General features: G+C 33.1%; 1 protein-coding gene across 3 annotated transcripts; it reads left to right on the plus strand.

Moving 5' to 3' along the window:
- Positions 1-10888: 10888 nt before the first annotated feature.
- On the plus strand, positions 10889-22093 carry LOC125857131 (kinesin-like protein KIN-4A). Of its 3 annotated transcripts, none has more exons than XM_049536807.1 (26): positions 10889-11241; positions 12228-12374; positions 12481-12630; positions 13395-13648; positions 14349-14527; positions 14603-14727; positions 15364-15400; positions 16021-16112; positions 16201-16311; positions 16431-16544; positions 16826-16913; positions 17073-17200; positions 17462-17563; positions 17654-17764; positions 17845-17961; positions 18036-18116; positions 18336-18407; positions 18910-19003; positions 19131-19162; positions 19253-19350; positions 19453-19551; positions 19698-19919; positions 20462-20615; positions 21020-21166; positions 21277-21588; positions 21678-22093. In XM_049536807.1, the coding sequence occupies exons 1-25, from the start codon at positions 11119-11121 to the stop codon at positions 21502-21504; spliced, it is 3105 nt and encodes a 1034-aa protein (XP_049392764.1). In that variant the 5' UTR covers positions 10889-11118; the 3' UTR covers positions 21505-21588; positions 21678-22093. The 3 variants fall into 3 exon arrangements, with proteins under 3 accessions (XP_049392764.1, XP_049392763.1, XP_049392765.1); XM_049536806.1 differs by having other exon boundaries at positions 10890-11241; positions 21663-22093; XM_049536808.1 differs by having other exon boundaries at positions 10891-11241; positions 17088-17200; positions 21663-22093.
- Positions 22094-22302: the final 209 nt, after the last annotated feature.

Here is a 22302-nt window from a genome sequence, read left to right on the forward strand (position 1 = left end):
GATGTGTAATACTATGATGTGGTCGCGATATGATTGTGATTGAGACAGACGATGTGTAATACTATGATGTGGTCGTAATATGGTTGTGATTGAGACAGATGATGTGTAATGCTATGATGTGATTGCGATATAATTGTGATTGAGACAGACGATGTGTAATACTATGATGTGGTCGTGATATAGTTGTAATTGAGACAGATGATGTGTAATACTATGATGTGATCGTGAAATGATTGTGATTGATGACATGTGCATATTCAGTATTCATCCCATGTGTGAACTATCTGTTGCATGAGTTCTGAGACACTGATATGAGGATGGATGGATATGAGACACAGTTGAGACTAGCTCCGGCTAGAGATATATGAGATGGACTAGCTCCGGCTAGCGATTTGGATGCCGATGGGATCTGGTTCCGGCGGTGATACATGGTCCATGTGCGGCCCCCATGGGTTCTGATTTGAGTATTCAGCGCGGACTGATTACGTCAACAGATGTGTATCGTAGGACAGACATGCATCACGACTACATGACATCATTATTGCATTTGCATCGCATTTGACTTCATCTTTCTCTGTGGTGTGTGGATCTTACCTATTTGCCCCTCTTCGTGTGATATATGATCTATTTGCTCTTATATGAGGATATGAGGTTGATGTTGAGACACTGTTGGATATATCTGTTGATTATGAATTGTGTAGTATAGGTTGTTGGTTCGCTGTTAGAATGAAGTTTTGGTGGTTCGGTTGGGATTGAAAGGAGTTGTTTGTAGCTGCTAGTTTAGCTTAGTTTAGTGTTACTTGCGAGTACTTGTGGTTTTTGGTACTCACCCTTGCTTCTATACAATTGTGTAGGTTGACAGCTCTCTCATATTCGGCTTAGTATTTTCTTTAGCAGATTGAGCTTCGGGACATACTCGAGAGATAGCAGTTCATTCCAGACGTGCCCTTGAGTTATCTTTACTTTCAGTTTTGTTCTATTCGAGAACTATACTCTGAGACTTGTATATTTTTATTCTAATCCTGTATTTAGAGGTTTGTACATGTGACAACCAAATTCTGGGTAGTGTTGAGTCTTAATTAAAGTCTTCCGCTTATTTATTATCTTTTATTCTCGTATTTCTACTTCTTTATCGTTGTGGTTGGGTTAGGCTGACGTGTCCGGTGGGAAATGGACACGTGCCATCACATCCGGATTTGGGGTGTGACATTGATAGTAAGAGCCTTAGTTATATGAGTGATTCTCACGGGATCAAACCTAATAAATAACTTTGACTCAAATTTTATATTTGTGCTTTAAAAAAATCATTTTGTATATACATAATAATCTATTCATAATCCAAATAAACAAACAAAAAAATGATTTGAGATACATAAATGAAAGAAATTCTAACTCCGCCTTTATATGACTATAGTGAAACTATAGAAATGTAAAACTACCTCTCAAGAAATGTAAAACTAAACTTAACTGATGGGCATAATCTACCAAAACATATAGACTATAGTCATTTTAATTAATTTAACCAAACTTCTGGTAAGTATGTTACGTTTTTCCTTTTTTTGAACTGAGCAAGATCTACTACCCTAAAGTAATTAACTACAAATAGTATGATAAGTAACAAATTAACAACCGCATTTTATATATATAAAGGTGGCAAGGTTTATTCTAAAGTTAGGTTCAAAATAGCATTAAGCATAATTAACTACCAAAAATAGACTCATAAATTAGACAAAAAGCATAATAAATAATCTTTTAAGATACAGAGTGGGACCAAAAATAGAAAAAAAAACAGTTTTTAGGTACTTGGTTAGTGTCCAAGTAACGGTAGGATTGAAGAAATCAAAATGAAAAAAAAAAGTTAGGTTTGAGAAAAGGAAAGCTATAGCTAGTTTGGGTGAGAAATGAGCATTGGGATCATTTCTGTCAGTTTTTTTTGCCTTTACTATTTTACAAAATTCTTTCTTGTGGATGAAGATGTCGGCGAATGAAGACAAACAATGACGGAATTCCGAGGTAGATTCAAGATTTAAAATTTATTAATTTTTATCATATGCTTGAGTTAATAAATATACAATAATAACAAAATTCACAATATGATTGTTATGTGAACCCGGATTGATCTAGGTACTAGCCCTTCCACGAAGGATATTCATTCGAACTTAATAATTTTGAGACTCGCAGAATATGCATATACGGACACTCATTAAATTTCAACAACTAGAATATTTGACTCTGAATTTCAGAAATGTAATAAGTTCCATATTTAAAAAATTTAAAATCGAACTCATCAAGTTAAAATTCTGAATTTGATTTCATTACTAAACATTATTGTTTTCCATTGAAATTTTTCACTCAAAAATGTCCTGCGTAAAAATAGATATCTTAATTGAATTGGTGAGAAAATAAAAAATAATAGTGTCTTCACATGAAAAAATTATGAAACTTCTAGTATTTTAGTGAAAATCTGTCTTCTCAATGAGTTAGTCGATGAGAAGTTAGTAACTAATCATACTTTTATAAAATTTTCATTGATTCGCGCTAAATTTTTCTTTTGTGGTTTCTATTAGTGTTTTGAACAAATTATTTCTTGCAAGTGGGAATGGAGATGGAACATTGCTTTACTTCAAGTCCATCTCTACTATAACATGATAAAGCCATAAACAACGAAAAAAAAAAAGTAAAAGGAGGGATATATTGAACATAGGACCTAATATGAAAGGCAAATTCAACCATTTTGGTCTAAATTATTAGTTATATTTCTTCCCATTCCCACCTCGATTGGAAATTTGATGGATAATAAGATGGAACTTTGATTTATTAAAGAGAGAATATTATATTGATTATTTAATTTTCTTCTTATGTCCAACACCAATCTTGAATCTAATACACTCACAATATATTTTAAGAACCATACATTGAAAAAATTTACTCGTAGCCAATGTTTATATCAGATTATATTAATTTATTAAATTTAAATTACAAATTCAACGTTAATGTGATAATGTGTATTGGTTAATTATAGTGATAAGAGTGTATTTGAAAATATATGTCCTATATTCATTTGGTTGGTACAAAATACCGGTTTCAAGTATAAATTTTGTGTGTTTTGGTATATGAAAAGGAAAATATTTTCCTACAAAATTTTTTTTGGCAAATGGGTGTTATTCTTACTATATTTTTGATATTTGATAAATAAATAAATAAAATATATTTAGAGATAATTTAGGCAAAACCACGAGGGTGGGGGTGGAAGGTGGAGGGGACTGTGGGTGGCGGAGTAGGGGTCAGGGGTGTGCTCAGAGTGGGGCATGGAGGTTGGGGAGGGGTGAAGGTGGGGTTGGGGTGGTATCCACTTGTTTTTCTTGTTTCCGCTAAGAAAGATATCTTTTTAGTTTTAAGTTCCCTTTAAGAAACTTGATATTTCACAAACATGTAAAAAGAATAATCTATGTATCAAACACACTCTTTTTCTGATATGTAGATTCACAATATTTTATCTATATTATGATATAACAGTTATTGATGTGGATTCTGGTGAAATGATTGAAATTTTTCCATCCATAACTAGAGTTTTTGGATTTCAAACCCTTGAAAATGAAAATTATTCTATTGAAAGCGTCGTTCCCAGAAATGAGTCTCCGCAATGTGAAAATCAAAAAATGTAATACCGAACACAATCCAAAATATATGTTAGAAATTAGAATTATCAAATGCCGACTTCTCCAATCTGATCTGATCAGTAGCTAATTAAATTTAACATTTAGCGAACTGTAATTGCAATAATTAAATATAGGGTTAAATGTCAATATCATTCATTAATCCAATAATCATATACTAAGAACTTGGTTAGTACATGCTAATTAGGTCCATAAAAGTGCTTTTAATCAACTTTTAACCACGTTATGTGGATTGTGGACCACTAAACAGCCGCATTTGTAAAAGACAGCTAACATGTTAATCTTGTTATGAAAATGATTTTGCATGTACCATCCTAAGTTGTTTAATTAGGTAAAGGATTAAGTCATCTCAAACTTTTTAATGATTAATTATTTAATGTTACATACATTCTTTACTCAAACGAGCTATAATTATATATTTGTAAATCTAACAACTCAAAACTTAAACGGCTAATTAAGTTAAGTAGTTCTTCCTAACGACAGAATTTAAGCCTAATGAGTAATGACGTATAAAATTATCAACCTGTTAATTAAATTGCCAAAGTCCTTATTTTATGCCATAAATAATGGAGCATTTTGCTATTTATGCACGTCTCTGAAGAAAATTAAAACACTAATTAACGCCTAAATGCGTGTGCTAAGATGACTATTGATTACTATAAGTCAATTAATACCTGAAATAGCTTCACTGTGTAACTAAAACGAATTAACAGACGAATTAATCGTGTTAGGTTAACGATTATTACTGATTAAAGGCTCATTTGTTCAAAAGTAGATGACTTTTTTTTTTATATAACTTCGAGATTTTTTATTTTTTTTTGTTAGTTAATGAATCATCTTGAAACAATTAAAGAACAATTAATTTGCCATTCTCGATGTTATAGGTATTGTACTTTTGCCACCCTCGATGTCATAATTCTTATCTAACTCTATAGTCATGTGCATAATATTCGAATTTCACTGTGAATATCAAACATCAGATGAAGTATCTAGACGTAAAAAAAAAGAGCTATAATTAGAAGAATAAATAAATGGTATAGGATTCTAGGGCATGTGCTAGGAAGGCAACACAGAGCACTAATAATAAATACAAATAAAGAAGAAGAAGAATAAGCCAATAATATGTACGGTAAAGGAGATCCAATTAAAAATAAATTAAAGAATATGAGTCAGACATGAAGCATGCTTGTATTTGGAAAATTTTAATGTCGTATGCAATAAGGTAATGTGCCATTGAATTCAATTGTCAAAAACCTGAGCTGGTTTTGGTAGCATTGTACATTTGTACTAATTCATCTTCACCATAAAGCATACTACTATAATATTTCCTTCATTTATTTCGTATTAAGTGATGGTTTTTCACAATTCAAAATAAATGAATCATTCAAAGTTTAAGAGAATTTTTCAAAAAAATTTAGTATAGATTTTTTAGAAGAATAGTTTAAAAATAATTAAAAGGATAATAGTGAAAAGTAACTTTTGATTTATATTCTTAAATATTTTTTTTTAAGAATTATGTCATATATCCGAAAAATCACTTAATATGAACTAGTAGATTGTAATTGAAGTCGGTGCATGGTTGCATTTTCTAGTGAATTAACACGTCGACTATTTTTCTTCTAATTATATATTCTTTTGAAAATTAACATTTTTTACAAATTAGTCTGTTTTTATATGTTTGTGCAAAAAAACAAGAAGGATGTAAATTCATGTGACACTTTTTTTAGCCATCTAAAAAAAAAATATCACATTTTAATTTTAAAGTGTCACACAGATAAGATAATGTTTTTTGAATTGGATTTAATTAATAAATGAGGCCTAGGATTGTGTGAAAATTGGTTGGAACTTGGAACCAAAAGTACAATAAAATTTTAACAAGATTTCAACGAAGAAAGTTGAGAAACTAATAAATTAGAGTAGAAACTATATACTATAATGATTAAAGTGTAATGTTTTAATTCAATCAAATGCTTCGTGTTAGAGACTTGTTCTAATAGCAACTCCAATAGGGGTATATAACGTTTTAATTCGTTCAAAGGTTTCGTGTAAAGTTTTAATTCGATCAAATCTCATTTTCCCTCTTTAATCATTATTTCTTCAAAATTACAATTTACAGGTCACCCTATCCATCCAATAATAAATATTATAAGTAATCAATAATAATAAATAAAAGAAGTAAGTAGCAAAAAAATAGAAGTGATGAAAACTAAGGGGACCAATTTACCATTTATGAGGAGCCTTTGCTTTGGCTGAGAAGTCTGACTTATAAGTGGATTGTGGGCTCCAATATATTGGCCTAAATATGCCATGTGAGGTAGGACACCACCAAGCTGGCTTATGTCTTGTTTTTGTTGCCCTCTCTTTTCTCACCTTTCCCTTTACTCTTCTCTTTCTCCCTTCCTCTTAACATACAAAATATTCGTTCATTATCAAAGATGACTTCATATATATAGAAGGGAAAAATATTTGATATACTTTTCAATTTTGTCATTTAAAATTGATATACCTCTTATTAAGAAAGTGATTCATATATATCTTTATTGTCATACAAATGACTGATATACCCCTTGTTATCAGCTCTAAATATGTATATTTTCTTAGGGATATATATGTACCGAAATGTATTTATGTATGCGTGTGTGTGTGTTAGAAACTTAGAATGCGGAGAAAAGACAATATAAAACTTATATTCTTCAGTTTCATTATAAAAATTATTTTTCTCATTTTCAAAAAGTTGTTTTTTTAAGAAAAAAATTCGATCAAATATAAAAAGAATTTAAAAAATATATGTTGATACCAAACAACACAACAAACAATTGTCCCTTTAGAAAGGACTTGTCTTTCTTTGATCACGGGACTTCCCTTCAAGTTTCTTCTATATATCCTTTTGGTAGACTCCAAAAAACACTATACAAATCTTACCATTGATTCAATCAATTGGCATACTTGATAGACATGTGTCTATCAAGCCTTATTCATTTCCAACACATTTTTCCCTTTTCTTGATTTTCCTCACTAAGTATGTTTTGATTTAGTAATTTGAAAGTGACCACAAATGAAATTAAACACAAAGACAACTATATAGACCCCCCAATCACCTTAAAATATCTAACTTTATTTTATTTTTTGGGTTTTATAAAACGTATTGATTACCAAACCATGTGCATTATATCTCCAAGAGATAATGACCTATCACTATATAGAAAGAAAGTCTAAAAAATAAATCTACTACGTGTACCCTTAATTATTGTGGTGAATAAAGTAGCTACATCGGTATAAGCATTTGCTCTAACGTTCCTTTGACGTGGATAATTATAATTTATAACAAAAACTTAGACATTATAGTAGAATTAATGTTATTATAGAAAAATCTGATCGTATAGCATATATATGAAAAATAATTCAAATATTGAGTGCGATATTCATATAGTTTTTGTAATTAGAACTTGTATAAATCATTTTATTTGGTTATCGTATTATTTATTTTTGTTGTTATTGTTTTTCTTTATTATTATCAACATGACTTCATCACTATTGTATTTCTTTTTCATACTCTATTTGTTATGTTTTTCTGGAGTCAATATTGTATCAAAAACAATGTTTCTATCCTCATAAAGTAGAAGTGCAATCTACAGAAACATCATTTTTTCCTAATCCACTTGTAAGTTTTTATGGAGTATGTTATTATTGTTGTATATAGTTTTTGTTCTTTGTTTGCTTGTANGATACATAGATAAATAAGGGATTTTTGAAATTTTTGAACTAAATAGGGATAAATGGATATTAAGATAAGTAAAGGAGTGTAGTTAAGTAATTTGTCCATGTTTCTATCCTCATAAAGTAGAAGCGCAATCTACAGAAACATCATTTTTTCGTAATCCACTTGTAAGTTTTTATGGAGTATGTTATTATTGTTGTATATAGTTTTTGTTCTTTGTTTGCTTGTATTATGAACTTGTGAGACCTCTTTGTACCACCATTTGAGCTGTATTAGTTGGGTGGTAGGAGTTCAATTTAATATCTATTAACAGCCATGGGTCCATTATACTATTTCTAGTTTAATTTTAGTGCAATTGACCTTTCTCTTCTCTAGCTAGTCCCTACAAAAAATAATTGTACTTATACTAAACAACAAACAAATGATTTTTAATCTAGTTTAAACTGCTAAAGTCAATTTAAGCTTGTACTTGTAAATGAACAATTTACATTTAAACTATGAGTTAAAGTATTGTACATTGACAATATAATTAATTTTTTTTTATAGAGATATAAGTATTTTATCTTATTATATGTAGTTTGTTAGACTAATGATAATTAGAAAAATAAATTATCAGCTTTAACTAGTTAAAGTATAATAATAACGTCAATATTATACTATATATATCCGTATGTATAAGGCAATTAAATCCTTAAACTACTATGGGTATGGTGTTAATTTCGCAAATCATTTCTTTTTCCAATATTTCATAGATCCCATTTAGTAACTGTAGATATCGAAATTTTATAGGACTCTACAACACGAGTCTTATTTCAGTTAGGGTAATTTCTTGGAGGCTACTCTACTCTAAACACTAATGCATGTCTATATAAAGGGTATTATATTTCTTTGAAAATACATGTCGAAAATTTCATAAATCCATGAGATATTCATAAAGATATCAAAATATGACCTCCTACGTTTGAAAAATATGCCATTAACAATCCTCGAATCATGGAGAAAATTTGTTACAAACAATAACAATTTGAAGTTTCCACGTCTTAGTATATAGACAACTTTTTAAAACAAATAAGTAAATTATATTTAGATACTTAAGCTACGACTTGTTTAAGTTGAGCATCTGAATACGTAATAAAATGATTTTATTAGATACTTTCAATTAATTTTTTGATTTTTTTTGGCATGTTTTAATTTGAAATGTCTATTACGTAAACAAGTTAATCACTTTAAATATATTAAAAAATCTTCAATTATATACCTGATAAACCGTAAAGCATCAAATATGTTCAAAAGTTGAATCGAAAATGTTTAATAATAAATACTTTATCATGTGTTTAAATACTTAATTACTCACAAATGTATCACTTTTAATATTTAGTACTAACTTTTTTTAAAATATTTAACAAACTTCATTAAAACCATAATATTTAAAAGGTTTTATTATATTCTTAAATTCTATGCTTAAACTAAGATACATAAAATAAAACAAAACAAAATCATACTATTTTTATAATATATTTAAAACACAATATTTTGGTTAATTATTTAACGAATCATCCTTGAACTTATTTGCCCCCTACACCCTACTGATCCTAGCTAATAGAATTTTCATGTCCCACTTAATTAATAGGATGGTAAACGACTCTATATTATAATAATAATAAAATATAGGAGTAATGAAAGAAAATAATAAAGTAAAGTATAGAATATAAAAAACACGAACCCAACTAGGCATGCTCGTGCCAAAGAAAATGTAAACAACATCTTCCTTGCAATCGTATACGATTCCATATATCACGTGGTTTGCGCTGTGCTTGTGATACACCTTTTCTTTTTTGGTCATTTCACTATACTTTTAGACCTTCTACGTATATTTTGAGGTTCGATTTAATTTAAATTTATTTCGAAAATAATTATATTATGATGTAAAACATATTCGAATGAATGCGATTTATTTTTAAGATTTAAATTCAAAATTTCTAATTAATAAGTATGAATGAGTATTTATTACTATACATGTATATATACTTGTAAGTATAACACTCCATCCGTTTCGAATAGAGTCAAAACGAATGATTTAATTTTCTTTTTAGTCTGTTTTAAAATGAAGAACACTTTTTGTTTTGACAATGCTTTAATTTCAGCTTTCACGTGAAATCAAACTAGATAATTTTCTTTTTTAAACAGAGGAAGTATTAATATTGTCTATGAAATACTCCATTTGTTTTGTTTTCCATCTGGTGTACAGAGCCTGTATGAAGCTCAGATTAAATCTAGATAGCGCACTGCAGAATCCATTCAAAAGTGATGCGATTCAATCTTGAGATATCTAATTAAAGATGAAACAAATCTATTACTATATCACAACTCAAGTTGATTGTATGAAATAATTTAATAAAGAAGAAAAATAAGAAAGTAAAAATGGGGAGAGTTGTAAATAGAATAACGACCAAAAGTGTAAGGGACAACTGTTTTTGACGGGAAATGAGACAGAGGCCGTTGAGGAAGCCGCCAAGGGCATTTTAGGAAAGAGTAGTTTATAAATCTTGTGGAGTTCTGACATGTAAGCATTGAAGCCATTAACCGTCTGGGCTCCTGTGCACAGTGCACTCTTTCTAGTAGTAAAGACCAAGACTCCAACAACCAATAAATAAAAAAACATGGTAAAAGGGTCCAATTAATGGATTAGAATATGTCTCGGATTTTACGACTTATTGAATCGTATGATTAAAAGAGGTGATATATTTCAATTATAATATATAAATATATTTTTTAATGTGACTTTATTTGATATTTATATTAATCAAGTTTCGATCTCCACAAGTAAACATGCTCTTCCGATGTGACATAATGCATGTAGGAGTTAGGACACAAGTAGGACGTGATGTGTCTACTTGTTCAATTCTATATAAATTTAAGTGTATAAATTCAAAGTTGGGGGACATAAATATTAGTTGATGCAAAGTAAAAAAAAGCTCGCTTAAGTATTTTGTTTATATTTTAAGTGTTTAACTTAACTATGTAATAAACGAGTGGAAACACGTATAACTTTTTCTTCAAAATTTAAACCGTCTAATTGAAATACATTATTAAAAATTAAGGTATTCAATTGAAACATGGCTTAGTTCGAATATACAAATAGCATATTCGGATAAATTTAAGGGACTAAATATGTATTAAGCCTATTTTTATTTTATTCTAGTACGTATTCAAATTATGTAATCTGATTACATATACCATAATGAAAGATTATAGATTGGTATGTAAATCAATCTCAAAAGTACTAATAATAATAAAGTAAGGCAACAAACAAAATAAAAAATAAAAAACATCTTATGTTAGTGGTTGTTGTCATTGTTGCTGTCCTTGTAGTTACACTACTAACTCACCCATAAGCCACAGTCACAATCTCCATCTTGTGATATACTCCTCCATTGCCCCCCACCCCACCCCCTCTCTCTCTTCTCCATTTTCCTCAATTACCCTTTTCTCCATTCTCTCTCTCTTTCTCATTTCCTCATTTCTCTCTGTTTTCTTCTATTTTTCTTTATCACCGACTCTTATAGCTGTTTGTATTTGTTGCTGCTGCTGCTGCATCACTTTCTGGTCCCTTAAAACTTCCTTTCCAATTCCGTGAAAAAAATCTTCTAAGCTAACTGTTTTTTTCCCCTACCCACAAACCTTCATTACTACTTTCTGTGTTTTTGTAGTTGAGGATTTGTTATGGAAACTTCTCCTGGGGAGGATTGTTGTGTTAAAGTAGCAGTTCATATAAGGCCACTTATTGGAGATGAGAAGCTTCAGGGTTGTAAAGATTGTGTTTCTGTGGTCCATGGGAAGCCACAGGTACTGTAATAGTGCAATGTCATTCTCGGATTCACCATTGTTGGACTTTTTAGTGTACTGGGTTCAGCATTTTTGGATTCAGTTAACTTTGTATTTAGCTTTTCTTTCTGAAATTGGTGATTTTTCTTTTGGAGATCTGGATCTTATTGTGTGATGGTGAAGTTCTTAAAGGTTTTAAGTTAATGGGTTATGCATGTTGGTGTGATCGGAGTTTTCACTCTGATTTTATTGATAGCGCAATGGTAGATGAATAGTTTGTGCTAAAATGGTGAAGAATTAAACTGTTAATAAGCTTGATTGCGGAAAGCTAATTGAATTTACTTCGATTTTTTTGATTGTGTTTGGTTCATTCTAGTGTGGTTCTAAATTGGGGAAGAAGAATTTTTGTTTGAGAATTGAAATTGGGGAAAAAGAATTTTTTTTTTGGTACTATCTGGGGTTCATACAAAGACTAGAATCTTAGTTTGCTTTCCCTGAGATTTTGTGTTTCATTTAGATCTGTGATTGACCTTTTCTTCATGATTTTGTATATTTCAGTTGTGTAGCAGATGCAATATAATTCACCTGATTGAAGATTATTGTTTCCAAAAGAATCATGCATGTTAACTAATTCCCTTATGGAGCTAATATTTTTAATGTAAAAAGGTTACCTATTTATTTAGTGGTAGCTCGTAAACTACAGATTCTGCTTTCGGCAAATCCTCCCCTTTTAAGTCTGGGAAGTTATCTTGTTGTTGTTTAATGTGGTGCTGTTTTCTATTGAGTCATGGCTTCTTCATTTCCGTTATTTTTTTTGTACTGCTTTGGACTGTTTTTTTCCTTGAGCTGAGGGTCTATCGGAAACACCTCTCTACCTCCAAGGTAGGGGTAAGGTCTGCGTTCACTCTACGCTTCCCAGACCTTGCTTTGTGGGATTACACTGGGTAGTTGATCTTGTTGTTGCTGATTTAAATTGACATTAAGGTTGATAATTGGTGGGAATGCAGGTGCAAATTGGTACACATTCCTTTACTTTTGATCATGTTTACGGGAGCACAGCTTCTCCCTCAACTGCCATGTATCAAGAGTGTGTGGCTCCTCTTGTTGATGGTTTGTTTCAAGGTTATAATGCCACTGTTCTTGCTTATGGCCAGGTAAATCATTTTGGTAATACTAGAAGTGTGGGTCTGTAATAAAGGCTACAGTTAAGTTTGCCATTTGTTTCCATATTCTTTCAATTTACATTTCAACAAAATGCAGACAGGTTCAGGAAAAACATACACCATGGGAACTGGTTTCAAAGATGGTTTTCAAACTGGACTAATTCCCCATGTTATGAATTCTTTGTTCAACAAGATTGAGACCTCGAAGAATCAGGCAGAGTTCCAGTTGCATGTGTCTTTCATTGAGGTTTACTTACTCATTTCTTTTCTCTGTTCTATTTATGTTTACTGAAATCTTAACCTACGTGTGCGGTGTGCCCTTACAATTTTCCTGTGATCCCCTTTTCATTTTGTTGAGGCTGTAAGCATTTTAGTTACTGGCGAGTATTTTGTCCAAGCAAATTGCTTTTAAACCAAAGCATCTACTAGAAGACTCTTATGTTCCCTAAATTACTGCATTTATTCTTTTTGGTGTAGTTGAGATCACAAGTAATTGATCATATAAGAAAACTGAGTGGCTTTGTTAATTGAACACGTGGTCTTCTTTTAGCCATCGTAGGATTATACTTCCATGATGAACTCAAACTATACATCAAGTCCAAATTCTAGCTACATTTACATGCTCTTATCCTTAATTGAAATAGATGGATGAGAAACGTGGTGGCAACTCTGCACATGATTGACTTTGCTCATGGGTTATGCATTTTCCCGACTTCTTTTAGTTAGACAATACTGGAGATCGTGTTAATTCTTTCAATATGAAGTTTCTTGTCAATGCAGCATAACACTATAGTCTGCTTTCAGTTCTCTTCACTTTGAACCTATAGACTGATCAAACACTGTTTCTAGTTTCTACATACTGATCAAACTATTTTTGGACATAAACATTTTCCCCTATCACGTGGTTCTTTGTACAAACCTCCTCTGGACACGCTTTCCAGTTGAATAACATTATGCATACTTTGTAAAAGTAATTATGTAACATTTTTACTAAGATAATTCCTTTTCCAGATACACAAAGAAGAAGTACAAGATTTGCTGGATTCTGTCTCTGTTAACAAATCAGAGACAGCAAATGGACACAATGGAAAAGTAAATATTCCTGGGAAACCCCCAATACAAATTCGTGAATCTTCAAATGGTGTTATTACATTGGCAGGATCCACTGAACGCAGTGTAAGAACACTCAAAGAAATGGCGGACTGTCTGGAGCAAGGATCACTTAGCAGAGCCACAGGCAGTACAAACATGAATAACCAATCAAGGTTGGAATGTAGTTAATTGTATAGTGTGTACTATTTTACTCCTTTGCTTGTTTTTTGTCTGAAATATGATAGATTCTCACATTGAATTCCAAAATTTAGAAAGAATAAAAATTGACATTAAATATTTTCTTTTTATAGTTATATTTCTCTTTTTTTAATGTGTTACTTCATAGAATACTAAGCAGGAAAGTAACTTTAGTAAAATCCATTGAAGCGAACATGGTATTTTATTGCACGTTTGCTCTTTCTACTATGAATTGTTTTTTCTGCAAGTTAATTAATCTACGTTTATTTCTTACTGGTAACATGGCAATGAAGTTATAAAACTGAAGAAGCCTTACAGAAAACATGTCTTTTAGCTTCTTTAAGTACCTGCTTCCATGACGTTTAACTAAAACATCTGTTGTAGATCACATGATTTGATTCAAATTTATAATGTTCCAATAATTTACTAGTGGACTTTCTCCTTTGTTAAGGAAGAAAATGTTGCAACGAGTAATACTTTGACACTTAAATTTGTAAAATCGAATGTAACAACTAATGCAAACCAATAGCAAGAGTTATTAAATCCAGTCGTTGCTTGAATCCTGAAAGGATTGATTATTGACTCATGAAGATGCATTCTTTCTGCTGAATTATTTGTAAAACATTTATACTACACATGAGATAACTTTACCTCCCTTTTGCTTTCACTTTTCAGTCGCTCTCATGCCATATTCACCATTACAATGGAGCAGATGCGCAAGTCCGGTTCTAATGATGGAAATAGCAATGAATGCATGACTGAAGAATATCTTTGTGCTAAGCTGCATTTGGTAGATCTTGCTGGTTCAGAGAGAGCTAAACGAACAGGATCAGATGGTCTCCGTTTTAAAGAAGGTTCTTGTTTTGACATTCTTACTGGTTTTGAAAGTGTCTCTTGTGTGATGGTTGTTGACATATTTTTCATTGCAGGAGTTCACATTAATAGAGGCCTTCTTGCACTTGGAAATGTTATTAGTGCACTTGGAGATGAGAAAAAGAGGAAAGAAGGCGTCCATGTTCCATATAGAGACAGTAAACTCACTCGGCTATTGCAGGTTGGTTTCAGTTCTAAGAAATGGGAAAAACATGTTATTTCTGTCTGAGCATCTCCTCATTTGTGTACTGTATGCTGAAACTGTGAACGGGTGTGACAACTCATTTGATCAAAATAATGCAAAACTACCTCTTGTTTCATTTGATCAAATGAGTTCTCTTTGCACTTTTTGTTGTTAAAATGGTCATTGACATCAGGGACACCTCTTGCTTCTCAATTTGTCAATAGTTATGATGCAATATTTATAATAAATGGTTTCTTCAAAGTCTTTCCAACGGCCAATCTAAATAAGTCCAGTCCTTTTCCAGTGTTGTAATCTGACTTCTAATATTGAAAGGTGCTCCTGAAATCCTTGATACTCTTTATTGTGTAACAGTAAAATGTCAGTTGACATTAGTTATATGTTTTCTCACTGGAGAATCTATCACATGAAAGAAGAAGTCATCTCGGTGGAGAGGAAATGAACAAAAAATCGTGGACTGAGTTCGGCAATAATACCATATTAGGGCGCTTGATATTTTTAGGATTTGGAAAAATCTTTGACTTCGTTTCTGTTTTTCCCTTGTTGATTTATTTCTAGTCTGTTAATTGAGTTATTTGTTGATTTTTTTTAATTAAGAGTTTCTGGTAATGACAGGATTCCCTTGGCGGTAACAGTCGGACAGTCATGATAGGTAATTCCAGTTTAACAACTTATTCTTTCTATTTTGAATGGATTGAATATCACAGTGAAACAACTTTTTTATGTTTCATTTTCACTGAACTTCTCTACACTTGGATCTTGCCAATGAAAGCACTTTGATCATGACATAGTGATACCAACTATATTCTTTCTTCTGGACCTAGAATAAACCATACTAAACAGTCAAATGCACAAGTGCAAAGATTTTCTAGTAGGTAGTTTGTCATTCTTGAGGTGATGTTATATAATGAACATATAACTCTTATTGCTTTTGAGCCTGTTAGGCTGTGGGTGGGTGATACAGTGAGGAAGTCAAAGTACTGTTGTTTTGGGACACATCATGAGGTGTATTTATCTGGCACATGATGTCACAATTTTTATAACATACATCTTCCATTGTCAGTTTAAAGGAGAAAAACCAAGGAAATAAAAGTGGTCTGTGGAAGAATGAAATTAAGCTTATCTAAGTTAAAATATGTAGTTGTATCTTTGAATTTAATTAGAATTGTTATCCTTCTTTTTGATGATCTTTGAGATGTTGCTTTGCCTTGTTCTGGCGACAAGTAGATTCCTTCTATGTTCTTGCTTATGTCTGGTTTATGTGTTTTCCAGCATGCATTAGTCCTGCTGATATAAATGCTGAAGAAACTCTGAACACTCTTAAATATGCAAATCGGGCTCGCAATATTCAGAACAAGCCAGTTGTAAGTCTGATGACAAATCTTATTTCATGTTTCTTCTTGTCATTTCTGGATCAAGAATCCTAAGTACTTCTCACTAAACGTTGTCCAGATCAATCGAGATCCTGTATCTAGTGAGATGCTGAAGATGAGGCAACAACTAGAGTTTTTGCAGGCAGAACTCTGCGCCCGTGGTGGAGGTGCTTCCTCTGATGAAATTCAGGTAACTTTTTGTTGTGCTTTGGGTGTAGATGTCACCTTTTTAAACATTAAATCAAGCTGTGGATAGTCTTTGATCTTCACTAAATGACAATGAGGTTTAATTGGAAATTTCTCGTGTAGGTACTCAAGGATAGGATTTCATGGCTTGAAGCTAATAATGAGGAGCTAAGCCGAGAATTGCATGAGTACCGCAGAAGAGGCTCTGGCACTGAGCAGTGTGGGGCAGAAGTGAAGGTATATATTGAGCTCCCCACATTCATTGAACCCATTTTAGGAAAGAGGATTTAGCATGCCTCCAGGGCTTTAGTCTAGTGGTAAGAGTTCAGCTTGTGATGTGTGGGTAGGCGCACATCATGGTCGAACCCTATGGCAAATAAAACCTTGGTAATTGGTATTTAATTTGAGAAGGTGGGGGAGGGGGCACTGGTCAGCGGAGATTTCTTGGTTATATGAAAAAAAGAAGACAAACGGTATTCTAACTTAGTTGCATAACAGAATCTTCATCTTGATTTCAGGCTACTGGTGTCTTTTCAGTAAAAAGCGAAGGTCTCAAAAGGGGTTTGCAAAGTATAGAATCATCTGACTATCCAATGAGTGAAAATGGTATGCCATTCTCAACTTTTGGTACTTTTCAGTGAGGTTTATATCCCGATTAGTATGTTTCGGACTGGGATGTTTTCTGGATAAGAAAGCCATTTTCATTGTCTTTAAGAATTAAAAACCTTAATATCTAAGCAGTTCAATATTCTGATTTGGAGCCAGTCTCTGTACTGCCAGGTAATTCAGGAGATATGGATGACGAATCAGCAAAAGAGTGGGAACATACCCTCCTGCAAGATTCAATGGACAAAGAATTGAACGAATTAAATAGGCGCTTAGAGCAGAAGGAGGTAAGGCAGACTCTTGCACTTAATGGTTTTGTCTTTTTTTTTTTATGTAATAAACTCATATTTAGATGTTTGTTATTTGGTGTACTTGCAGTTAATTGTGAATATAGTTAATCAAAAATATTAATTGTGAATATGGAATTTAAACATGGGATAGCACTCTTGGTTGTGAATTTCTGTTAGATGATAACCTTCTCTGGTTGCTCGTTTTCCTGTCTTTGATCCATGTGATGATTTGATGTATATATCTGTGTATCAATTCAGTCTGAAATGAAACTTTATGGAGGCTCTGATAATACCATGGCTCTGAAGCAACATTTTGGAAAGAAACTTTTGGAACTTGAAGAGGAGAAAAGAGCGGTGCAGGTAATAAAAAGCAATGAAAATACTATCACACATTGTCATCTGAGCTTGTCAAACTGATGTTCCCTGCTTTGAACTGAACTTTTGATGCAGCTAGAGAGAGATAGATTATTAGCTGAGGTTGAAAACCTTGCCAATAATGATGGACAAGCAATAAAATTGCAAGATACACATTCCCAGAAACTAAAGTCCCTTGAAGCACAGGTCTGCCCAATTGTACCATGTTCATTGTATAGACATGAGTGTCATGGTTAACTCTAATATCTATAACATGTTGCTGACAGATACAAGATCTTAAGAAAAAACAAGAGAACCAGGTTCAGCTTTTAAAGCAAAAACAGAAGAGTGATGACGCAGCAAAGCGCTTGCAAGATGAGATACAATCAATCAAGGCACAGAAGGTTGGTTCCCATTTCTTCTTTGATTAACTTCATTTGCATCACTTATATGCAACTTATATTCTTCCCTTTTATAGGTACAGTTGCAGCATAAAATTAAACAAGAGGCTGAACAATTTCGTCAGTGGAAGGCATCACGGGAGAAAGAGTTACTGCAGGTAGTTTCCTGCGATTACTTTTTTCACCAACGGTTCTTCATCTTGTAGTATGGTGGATAGCCATTATCTGAAAGGGATGACGTTCCTGCTATTTCAGTGATACACATGTTTTCATAACAGTCTTCTCTATATGCACAGTACTGATGAGGCAAATGCAGTTCATTCTGACTGAAATTCTACTTTATTTTGTTTACCAACAATAATTTCTTTGGAATGCAGTTGAAGAAGGAAGGAAGAAGAAATGAGTATGAGAGACATAAATTGCTAGCTTTAAATCAACGACAAAAGATGGTGAGCATTTTACGTTCCTCTATGTCCTTGCATTGTCTTTCATTCTTCTCCAACTGTTTTAGTGAAGAGAAACTTGATGTACATTCTAGTTGTGACGCCCAAAAAATCAATCTGTTTTTTAAGTGCTACAATTCTACTTCATGGAATGGATATGTGTAATTGGGCATTTGATTCGATCCTCGAAGAAAAATTCGGCCACTTGAACATCTATTTGTACCAGAGTAGAAGACAGCCTGTTTCTAATTTTTTTTAACTTTGATCACAAGTTCAGAAAAGAACTTGTATTTCTTGAAGACCTAGCTCAATCAAAATGAAGCGTGTATTAGAGAGGAAACAGTACACCTCCTGCCCAATTGTAGCTATTATACCTTTGACAGCTTTTGTTAAATGGGTAACATAAATTGATGGCTTACTAGAATAACGTGTACAAGAGTCAAGCTCGTGCAAGTAGGTGATCACAGTCAATATCTGAATGTTATATGGCATCATGGATTTATTTCAGGTTCTTCAAAGAAAGACAGAGGAGGCTGCAATGGCAACCAAGAGACTAAAAGAATTGCTAGAAGCGCGTAAATCTTCAGGTCGCGAGAACTCAGGTTTGCACTATATTTAGCTTTTATCTGATGCCTTATTTGTGGATTACTGGTGCAATTCTGATTTAAAAAATGCCTTATTTTTGCATTTTAACTTGTTAAACTTACTAATGTTCTGTTTATCATGCAGTTACTAGCAATGGCCATGTAGCAAATGGACAGGTACCAATCTTGCTCTCTTTTGGACTCTAATGGACTTTGTTTCTGTACCTATTTGATCAAATAATTTATTCAAGTATCTTTTGCATTCAGAGCAATGAGAAATCGTTGCAACGTTGGCTTGATCATGAGCTTGAAGTGATGGTGAATGTTCATGAAGTTCGTCATGAGTATGAGAAGCAAAGTCAAGTGTATGTAACAAAATTTGTTTTACCTAAGTTAATCTTCTCTTAATGTGTGCACACTCAACATATTCTGGGTTGCATCTTTAAAATCGTTTCTTTTCATCTCAGACGAGCTGCACTTGGTGAAGAGCTAGCAGTTTTGAAACAAGTTGATGAATTTGCTTCAAAAGGACTGAGTCCTCCAAGGGGTAAAAATGGTTTCTCTAGGTACATATACTGAATGCATCTCTGTTCTATCTGCCAATAATGGATTCAGTATCTCCAAAATGCAGCCTAAGTAGCATTAAAAGAATACATTAAAGTGCTAAAGAAAGTTCAATCTAATGGATTTCTATTTGTGGTTATCTGTTCAGGGCATCTTCAATGTCGCCAAATGCTAGAATGGCACGAATTGCTTCTCTAGAGAATATGTTAGGCATTTCATCCAATTCTCTAGTTGCAATGGCTTCACAACTTTCAGAAGCAGAAGAACGAGAGCGTGCTTTTAGCAATCGTGGGCGTTGGAACCAACTACGCTCGATGGGGGATGCAAAAAGTTTACTCCAATATATGTTCAATTCTCTTGCAGATACAAGGTATTCTACTGATATGTTTTGTATCTTGTAATATGAAGTTTGGTCCGAAACTTCATAAGTAAAGATGGCTAGAATTTGTATGCTCATTTTTCTAGTGCGACTAAAATTATCTTAAACACTAGCTGGAGAGAGATCGTTTGAGCTTAGCAGTGGATTAGGTGTGTACTGCTTGGGTCCAATAGTGAGAGTTAGCCAAAAGATTTTTCGATCTCGGTGAGTTGGGGACATCAAATGGTAATGGAAGTGGGGACATCCCTATGTCCACACAGATGTAAACTTTCACATCATCCCAGTCAAAAAAACAAAAAGGAGGACAGAAGATTTTCTTAAGAACGAGTGTCTAAGATACTCCAGTTTACAACTACCTCATGTGGTACTTGCGATAACGGTTTCCACCTCACAGTTCATAAGAATTCTTGAAGGTTTCTGACATGATGTCTAGCTATTAACTATGAGGAAAATTTGTAGATGCAAAATCTTTAGTTCTGTTTTGTGGCAGTCTTTGGGGTTTTCTTTGCCTTAACTCTCATTATTTCATCCAGATGCCAACTTTGGGAGAAGGAGCTTGAGATCAAGGAAATGAAAGAGCAGATGAAAGAACTCATTGGTCTATTGCGGCAGAGTGAAATTAGGAGAAAGGAAGTTGAGAAGGAGCTTAAGCAAGCTGTTTCAGTTGCATTGTCTTCCCCAGCTTCGGTAGGATCATACTCGCTTGTATTTTCTTTTGTCCCAAATCATAAATCAAGTGTTTTAGATCTTACTTTAAGGGAAGCATGCAAGGCTTTCAAATAATGCATTGTGAGTTTGCAATACATGGCTGATTGAGACTTTCTGTATGCTATCTGGTTATTTACTTCCCAACTTTAAGTGCTCATGTTCAGATCCTCAGCTGTCAAAGTTTTTTCTTTCTTTCTGTTACCATCCTGTAAAAGAACTCTATTTGGTGTTGTTTATGCAAACTCTTTAACTGTCCTTGAGTAATACATCTGTCGACAAAATCAAAATGGATTTATTCTTGATCTTAGTTTCCTTTTTAGAGCTGTTAGTGGTGTCTTGTATTTTACATTTTCTTACACTGATGATGTTGTAATGTGAAACAGGGTAACTCTAACAAGCACTTTGTTGACGAAATGAGCGGTCCACCATCTCCAATCCCTGTACCAGCACAAAAACAACTCAAATATTCAGCTGGCATTGCTAATGCGTCAGTCAGAGAGGCAGCAGCCTTTATGGATCAAACACGAAAGGTTGCTTTATTATTTTACTTTTTCTTCTTTGACTGCTTGACGGTTGCCTAACTCTGAGTTAGCATGATTAACAAAGAAATGGCTGCTGATAGTAAGCTCTAATGATGCAGATGGTACCGCTAGGCCAATTGACAATGAAGAAATTAACAGTAGCAGGACAAGGTGGGAAGTTGTGGAGGTGGAAGAGAAGTCATCATCAGTGGCTATTACAGTTCAAATGGAAGTGGCAAAAACCTTGGAAACTCTCTGAGTGGATTAGACACAGTGATGAAACAATCATGAAGTCACGACCTCGTACCCAGGCTCTGCCAGATATTATGTGCAGAAATGGTCGCTAGCTTATTCGCGGCAACTGTATATTCTATTCTGATCTCTTTCGAGCCCTTACACATGGTACAGGAAGAAACTGGAAATAAGTGCTGGTAAGTTGTATTTTTTTTAATTGTACTGTAAATTTCTTTCACTTCTTCAAGGGTTAATGCAGTTTTGAATACAGGTATTATATATGCAGATTGCAGTTGAAGTGGTGGAGCCGTGAAGGGGATTTTGGTTTTAGGTGTTCTTACAGGAGTGGGTTTTAGTTGGGAATTGTTAGATTTTTGAATTTTTCAAACCGCAGCATCTTGTGAATATGTTGAAGCTACATAGGATTGCCTGAGTAATTGCAGAAGAATACTTAGAAGGTGGATGCTGAAGTCGCTAGTAGATTGATTATAGGACAAGGTCAAGATTTGTGTATACATTTTGGCAAATAACATTCAACTTGAAGGAATTCTTCCGTCTGGTCTCATAAGCAATGTCAAAAGATCCTTTGCCTTGAATTTTTTCTTTTTTTTTTGTGTCATTCTTGATAAATGTGTATTGTACATTGTGTGTAAACACAACATTGATTTTGTTTAAAGTAATGATAAATGCAGCATTTTCTGTAGTTGCTGAGCCTATTTTTTTTTCGTTATCTCCATTGTGAATATACGTGTTGTAAAGAACACTTTGTTCTACAGGAGACAACATTTAACTCCACTTATATAGAGAGAATATATTCAGCTGCAGATAAATTTGTTTACCAGGGCCAAGCTAGCAAAACGAACTTGATATGTCTGTTCAACAGATTTATTATTTAGGCAAGCACGAAAGAA

This window comes from Solanum stenotomum, chromosome 2 (genome assembly GCF_019186545.1).
Source record: "Solanum stenotomum isolate F172 chromosome 2, ASM1918654v1, whole genome shotgun sequence".
Taxonomy (NCBI): Eukaryota; Viridiplantae; Streptophyta; class Magnoliopsida; order Solanales; family Solanaceae; genus Solanum; species Solanum stenotomum.